General features: G+C 38.6%; 1 protein-coding gene across 2 annotated transcripts; it reads left to right on the top strand.

The window, feature by feature from the left end:
* Positions 1-299: 299 nt before the first annotated feature.
* On the top strand, positions 300-7,747 carry LOC110029333 (6(G)-fructosyltransferase-like). Of its 2 annotated transcripts, XM_020731575.1 has the most exons (6): positions 300-729; positions 1,064-1,072; positions 4,130-5,007; positions 5,157-5,560; positions 6,566-6,653; positions 7,426-7,747. In XM_020731575.1, the coding sequence occupies exons 1-6, from the start codon at positions 306-308 to the stop codon at positions 7,633-7,635; spliced, it is 2,013 nt and encodes a 670-aa protein (XP_020587234.1). In that variant the 5' UTR covers positions 300-305; the 3' UTR covers positions 7,636-7,747. The 2 variants fall into 2 exon arrangements, with proteins under 2 accessions (XP_020587234.1, XP_020587235.1); XM_020731576.1 differs by lacking the exon at positions 1,064-1,072.
* Positions 7,748-8,523: the final 776 nt, after the last annotated feature.

Consider the following 8,523-nt stretch of genomic DNA (forward strand, 5'->3'; position numbering starts at 1 on the left):
TTTCACTAATGTGAGCGCTCAATGTATATATATAGATTCCCGCGACCTTGGACAAGTTGTGCAATCATTCATCGAGCTGGTCGAGAGAATCCAAAACCCGCCAGGAATTTCTACCGTGAAAAAAATTGCCAATACCCGGGCCCCACCCCCGCCAGCTCCTCTCCCTCGCGACACCCCACTTGCGGCGCCCGCTTCGTGTTAGCCACGTCAGCAAAAATAGCATCCCACGCCACCCAAATTACACCCGCCCTATAAAACGCCCCCACCCCCCCCCAACATCCCCCTCTCCCCAACAAACTCCCCCCATGGCTGAAACCGCCTCCTACGCCCTCCTCCCCACCACAAACGCCGCCGCCGCATCGGCCGTCAACACAGCCTTCCGGCTGAGGCCCGTAGGACTCCTTTCCCTTGCATTGGCCACCATCCTTATCATCGGCCTCGCCATAATTCACAATGGTGCCGGGGACGATCACTCTCCCGGAAACCACCAATTGCCAATGTCGCCGGAGCTGGACGGTGAGAAGCTCGCGCCCCACGAGACCCCGTTTGATCCGGTCTCCCGTGGGCTTCTCCTCGGTGTCTCTGAGAAGAGCTCCGGCGTCGGCGTCGGCGTCGGCGTCGGCGCCGGCCTTCTCACCGGTGATCGCACCAGTTACCCCTGGACCAATGACATGCTTCAATGGCAACGGACGGGTTTCCATTTCCAGCCTCTCAGGAACTGGATGAACGGTTAGTATAAACCTCGTATTCTATAATTATTCATTGCAGCGCACCTCATATTTCTATTTCATAGAAATTTAAACTTATGAATTGAATCGGAGCTCATTTTGATCATAAAACATACAAAAATATCATTTCAAAATAACAACTTTATACTTAAATTTGATATTGAATAAGAAAATCATATTTGTTGTGAGACTGACTGCAGGCGTTCTCCTCTTTCTAGTTTTTAATTTTTCGTATGCAGACTGATGTTGGGTTTATCTTAACTATTTTGTTGTTTGGGGGTGGTGATGCTCTCGTTGGTGGTGGATTTGTCGTGGCTTGGCTCTCTTGTCCGCAGATCCAAACGGTAAGACTAAGCCAATGAAATAATTCATTATAGTTTAATGCCTAATCACAAAAAGGTTGCATAAATTATTACTCCGCAGCATGTGCCGATTCAATCAAGTCTGCCAATTTTGCATTTATTTAGAAAGGTAATCATGTTGTCAAATTCAGAGTGGGCCATTCTCCATTAGTAATATAAGAAAATATTATATCAGGACTCTGGATACATCCGGAGTCTTATTGGGGAGCGACACGTATAAAACGGACCAATCACAGTGTATTGTGATGAGTTCACTTTACACGTGACGCTTTCTTATTAGACTCGAAATGATCCGGAGTCCTGACATAATTTTTCTCCAAAAATGTTATGGTAGATCTCATATGTGCCACATAGGGAGTAAAGGGAGAAATTTAGAGTATCATTATTTAAATTTAATTATAATGGACGTCGACGAAAATTATTGGTTTCTTTATATTAAACTTTGTATGAATCCTTGTACATGAAAATATATTATATGCAAATGCAATAGTTGCAGAAACGTGCGGATTTAATAGTGTTATTCATCATAATACAACCACAATACGGTAAATACAGACTCACATGCAGACTCCACATGCAATATTTGCTTCTTATAATGAAACCTCGTTTTATTTTTTATTAACCATTTTCATAGATGAAGTACAATAATTCAATAAGATGGTAGCCTCCGTGAATTGTCAGGTAATTATGTGAGTTGTAATAGATCAAAACTCGGTGAGTTTGGCAAATAAAACTAATTTACGTCTTCGTTCTGTGAACGGCGACACTAAACAACTCAGGCCATATCTGTCATTTCCACAATTCATGGGATCACATGGCATTTTATGCCTACTTCAAAAAAGGAAAATTGTAGCGCAAGGCTCTTCAATGCGGCTTGACTTAAATAATGTTTTTTGTCCTTATACCTAGCCGATGTGGGACAATTTATTCGTGACATTCTCCTCCACCCAATCACTTGAGGCTCTCGTCGCGGATCGGCTCCACCGAGGGTCTCACTTCACCAAGAAGAGTCCACACACCTGACAGGCAGTAATCTGCTCTGATACCACTTGTCACCTTCCAAAAGAGCCCTAAAGAGAAATGGGCAGCCCAGGACTTAAATACTGATTTTCGGCTCTACACCTAACCGATGTGGGACTGTATCCGTGACAGTATGCTAGGTTCTAAATTCCCAAATAACATGGTTTTTTTCTTAATTTTAAATTATTATGAAGTTTCGCTCTTCAAATTCGTGTTAATTCGTAGTATTGATTGTATAGTTTAATTTTAATTTGCGTTTGCATCGCGATTCCATTTATATTCTAATAGAAGTGTGGCAAGCAGGCTGATTTGGCCTCTTTTGTCCGGTACCTGCCCACCTTTCGGTGGTGTTTGGCTGCCCACCGTAGGTTTAAATTGAATAGGATTTATCTATATGTTTAGGGCTGTCAAAAAAGCTCGTTGTTTGCAAACAGCTCGTGTTCGGCTCGTTAAGTAGCTCGTGTTCGGCTCGGTTGTTAAGTATAAGAGCCGAACGGCTCGTTTTCGCTCGAAATAAAAAAAAAAATTTTATAACTATTTATATAACTATATATTACATATATTATTTATATAATAATATATTATATATATTTATGTCTAAGTTTAAATCATAACAGCTCATGTGACAATGTAGTTAGTTTCTTCTTTTGTATATATTTGATCCAGGTTCGAATCCCACACTTTAAATTTATTTTTCTCAATTTTAGTTTAACGAGTCAATTTCGAGCCGAACACGAGCCAATATTTAAATAGAGCCGAACACGAACACACTGTTCACGAGCCGATTTCGAACACGAGCTATTTTGAACAAGCCGAACACGAGCCAAGCCTGAGCTCGCTCAAGCTCGGCTCGTTTACAGGCCTAGATTTATCAAATCTAGTGGGTGACAGAAAGCGATGGTGAGGCGAGGGCAAATAAATTCTGCTCGCAATCGAATTCACGAAATTTAAAATTATGCCTCGAGAACCCCAAATTGACAAAATTTAGATTTAAGAAATGCTAGTTTTAAATTTGTTTAATGTTTGAGTGAATTTAAGTTAAACTCATAATTAAATTCTATAAAAAATAGGGTATCAAACACCATTTTATAGATCAATCAATGACTAATATTGGCACAATTTTTTCGTTGGAAACTAAATTTTAGGCGATCTTAAACACTTTAGATTATATTTGTTACATCTAAAACAAATCTTCATGATCTCAAATGTATCTCAAGGCATGACATAGATCTAGAGGCGACTTTTTGAGAAAAATAAATTCAAACCTCGATAAAAACTTATCCAGAACTCCAATTTTAGCAAACTTATAGTTAAACTGACCGACTCGATAAGAAGAATCAAATGTTACCAAAATATGTCTAATCCGAGTTAAATCAAGCTCAGATCAAGTCATTAAACTGCTCCTGAAAATTTTTCGGACATATTTAGAAGGTTAAATGAATGTTGAATCTAGCAAGCCTAGAATTGAATTAAGCTTCTCGACATGAAACGAGCCCAAGATTGCTAATTTCTGACATCGTTCAGCCACTCAAATGTTCATCAAACACAGTGTGATCAAAGGAAACTCTCTGGGCCGTCCGATCAAGGTAGTTCATATTTTGCATTCATTGCATCCAGAGCACTACAAATGGAGCTCCAACCCTCTCATGAGAAGGGGTTGGAGGCTTGAGAGAAAACTCAAAGTTTTGAGAAAAAGCTGAAGTTCAACACCACTCCTGTCACCGTAGATCGCCACCGGTTATTGTTTGTTTTGTTTTACTCGAGTGAGTGTTGAATTCTCGTACAATACTAAGAAAATAATTCATTATTGAACCGTCGTAAATTTCCTAACACGCATCATCATAATTTTATCTGTATTTGAAAGCATGTTAGGTACGTTTAGGCTTGGTTAGCATTTTAGGATGTCATGCATTAAAGTTCATTGATTTTGTAGCTTGGATATTATTTTTGGTCTCAGTTTCATTTATTTTTGTATATATATATATATGAATCAACTGAACGAAGTCTGAATTGCTTCAGGGCCAGTGTTCTACAAAGGATGGTATCATCTCTTCTACCAATATAACAGCGGCGGTGCAGTCTGGGGTAACATTACTTGGGGCCATGCCGCTTCCCGCGACCTCCTCAACTGGCTCCACCTCCCCGTCGCCATAGTCGCCGACCACTGGTACGACACCAACGGTGTCTGGACTGGCTCCGCCACCGTCCTCCCCGACGGCAACCTCATCATGCTCTACACCGGCTCCACTAACTCCACCACTCAAGTACAATGTCTTGCCCTCCCAACCAACCCTTCCGATCCCCTCCTCATTCACTGGCACAAGCACGAAGCCAACCCCGTCCTTCTTCCTCCTCCCTCCATCCTACCGCACGACTTCCGCGACCCGTCAACCGCATGGGCCGACCCCTCCGACTCATCCACCTTCCTCCTCGCCATCGGCTCCAAGGATGACTCTCGCAGCCGTCATGCTGGCGTAGCATACGTCTACGCCACGACAGACTTTGTTTCCTACCGCATTCTTCCTGGTGTTCTTCATGCAGTGGAGGGGACCGGCATGTGGGAGTGTATTGATTTCTTCCCGGTTAGTGTCGATGGACAAGCTGGGCTTGACACTTCTGAGAAGGCTGGTGCGGGAATCAAACATGTTCTGAAAGTTAGTGTAGATGATGATCGTCATGATTATTATGCTATTGGGACGTATGATGCGGAAGGGAACAAGTGGGTGGTTGATGATGCGGAGAAGGATGTTGGTGTTGGACTTAGATATGACTGGGGCAAGTTCTATGCAGCCAAGACATTCTATGATCCACATAAGAAAAGGCGAGTCTTATGGGGTTGGGTTGGTGAGACCGACAGCGAACAGGCTGATCTCTCCAAAGGCTGGGCTTCTATTATGGTAATTTTTTTTCTTTTATAGTTTTTTTTTTGGTCCCTTTAAGGATAAATATCATATTCATACAAGAAATCTAAGAAATTAGCTTTTGCATTTCTTAATCACTTGATCAAATAGACAAATGCATAAATGATTTAATTATTTGGCTGCAGAGCATCCCACGAACGATACTGTTCGATTCGAAGACGAGAAGCAATCTCCTCTTTTGGCCAGTGGAGGAGGTGAACATTCTCCGCACCCGAAGCTTCGAATTGCCTGCCATTGACGTTCTGCCAGGCTCCGTCGTGCCGCTCAATGTGCCGGCGAAGGCCGCCCAAATCGACATCGAGGCGGAATTCGAGGTGCAGAAGATGGCGGAGATGACGGCCGTGGAGGCTGACGTTGGCTATAACTGTAGCACCAGCGATGGCGCGGCCGGTCGAGGTCTTCTCGGGCCATTTGGCTTGCTCGTGCTCGCAGATAAAGATGTGGGCGAGCAAACTGCTACATATTTTTATCTTGCAGCGTCTGCCGATGGTGCTGATCGCAACACACATTTTTGTCAGGACGAGACCCGGCAAGTTAATTCAGCGTTTTTCTTTTTGGAGAAACATAAATTTAATCAATCTTTTTTGAAAACTAAAACCTTATAGCTACGGATTACAATAGTTGTTGTGTTATAGAAATATTCAGATGTGTTATAGAAATATTTCATCAATGTTATTTGTAGAAAATGAAGTGTTATTGGAATATTCTCCCATGTTACTTTATTTGAGGCTGTGTTATTCCAATAACATAATGGAAAATGAAATAACACGGGAAATATGCTGGATAACACAGCCCCAAATCAAGTAACGCGGTAAATACTCTAATAACACCATAAAGTTATCGAATAACACTACATAATACTCGAATACCACTTCATTTTTTACAAAAAACGCTGATGAAATATTCTTATAACACACACGGATATTTCTATAACACAACGACTATTGGAATTCGAACGCAACTCTATTCGGAGGCAATGGGTTTAGGCTCAAATTTTATCAAACTATCATTTTCAACACTAAAAATTGTGGAATTTCTGAATTTCACCGAAATTTAGCATTAAATCTCAGATTTAAAAAGCTATTGGGATTTTACTAGATTTAATAAATTCACTAATTAAAAAAATTCAAATTTAAGGGATTTACTAAATTTTAATAAATTAAAATATATCTTTTGCAAGACAGTACCCAAACACTGCTTGGTTGCAAGTAGAATTTAGTTTAAATAGGACTTAATAAATTCCATAAATCTGGATTTATGAAAATTTGAAGGGGTTAAATTCTCAAAACTAATTGACAAATTGAATAGAATTCATCTTCTCCCGGGCTTTAGAATATATCCTGTATAAATTCTACTTAAAACTGACAACCAAATAGCTCCTAAGAGAAATGTGCATTGAAATATCTTTCTATATTATCTATATTAAAATAGCTGTTTGGAATGATTACCATTTTTTTCTTTTAGAAATTTGCAAGTTTGGTAAGCAGGGTGTATCTTAAATTAATCAAAATTTTATCGTCTAATTAATGTGCAGGTCATCACGCGCGAGTGATCTTGTAAAGAGGGTGGTGGGCTCTACAGTACCAGTTCTCGAGGGCGAGAGGCTGACTGTGAGGATCCTGGTCGGTTTTCTTTTCTTTTCTCTTTTTTTTTGTTTGGCCGATTATAAATTAATCATAAAAAAATAGAAATTTAAGGAGTTAGATAATCAGAAATTGGTCTGGATTCTGTAGGCCAAATCATGAGATTAGGCAATATTAATTAAAAGATAATGGGGGCCATATTTATATTGTAACCCAATAACTTAGTCAAGCTTGGCATTAGTAAGATCTTTGCCCCAATGTTCAAAAGGTGATTTGGGCATCACTATAAAAAAATTTATCGCGTGGCACTAAAATAGAGTAATACACATAATAAGTAAGGATAATTACATACCAATCGCCTGAAACTTGACGCATGTGATTTTTTTTTTAAACTGTCGAATCAATATATTTACGTGTGTCATTATCAAAGTAATTGGACTTTGATAAAAATGAAAGATATGGGTTGGGGTTTTGAATTGAATTTTGATATATGAGTGACAATTTGAAAAATGGACTGAAGAAGATGGTTGATTAGTAAATAACAGGGTTTGGCTTGTCTGTATGCAATGAAAAAATTGTCTGATTTTTAATGGTCTTAATGAGATAATTTTATGCTACATGTGATTGAAATCTTGTTGGACTAGAGATTAATTTTGTAAATGTTATGATTATTGAAGTTTGTTGTCTGTTATTTGTTCTTGATGCTTCAATTATTACCAGAAGAACACCACCCAATAAAAAAAAATGCATGTGTAGATGCATTTCATTACGCTAATGTGCCTTTTATTTTTACTTGGATGATTTGAACCAGGTTGATCACTCAATAGTGGAGAGCTTTGCACAGGGAGGAAGGTCAGCAATTACTTCTCGTGTCTACCCAACAAAGTCATTTCACTCAGCTAGAGTATTTTTGTTTAATAATGCCACCAGAGCCTCTGTAAGAGTAAAGTCCATCAAGATTTGGGAGATGAAATCAACTTTCAATCACATTTATGAAGAAAAATCATACCAATTCCAATAATCTTAATTTGTATACTGGTTTTGAATATGTGCGCGACCCTTCATTAGCTTAGGTCTTGTAGTTAGATTTTTTTATTTTATGTTGTATTAAATCGGTTCTCTAAAGTAATTGCATTCTTATGCATTTTTTCTCTATTAATTTTCATATGTTTTTTTTTCTCTTTTATATAATTTTGTAGAGCAAAATCTTCAGTTAATCTTGTCAAATTATATGGATTAGATTTTGGATTCTTCAATCTATTAAGACAGATCTTGCTACAAGGGTCGCTAGGGCATGCTAAACTATAAGGCATTAGCCCAAAGCAAAGAGATGAAGAATACTTGAAGAAATTTTGGTCATCCAAGAAATTTGAAGGCCCCAACTCATCCAAGTGTTTGGCTACTGACCTAGCTAAGCCTCAAGGCTAACTGAGCAAAGTTACCCTGGTCAATCAACTTAGCTATTCACTAAAACTCAACTAATTATAGAAAAGAATAGGAGATTGCATATGAACTTATTTCTAATTTATAATTCACCATGAGTATTCAATTCTATCAATTCACTACAAATTATAATCATTTTCTAATATTCATAATTTATTAAGATCTATGGTGTAACTTTATTTTTATATCCTTTTATATAAGATTATGCCTCAATTAAGAAATAAATAAGGGATCGTAGGATGACAAAGGGGACCCAACACTAATCATTATTATAATCAATTTGATGAAATCTCAAAATGTCATTGGGAACTCAATACCACAATGGAAGTAAAGCCACTCTATTTACTAGTGCTTTTTTAGTGGCCAAGCCAAAAGTAAATTTTAAAGGACATTTGGTCAATCTTTTCATCAATAAGTTAGATGGGAAAAATCCTATTATAAATAAATTTTATTGATCATTTCTATT

This window comes from Phalaenopsis equestris, unplaced genomic scaffold, assembly GCF_001263595.1.
Source record: "Phalaenopsis equestris unplaced genomic scaffold, ASM126359v1 Scaffold000563, whole genome shotgun sequence".
NCBI classification, from domain to species: Eukaryota; Viridiplantae; Streptophyta; class Magnoliopsida; order Asparagales; family Orchidaceae; genus Phalaenopsis; species Phalaenopsis equestris.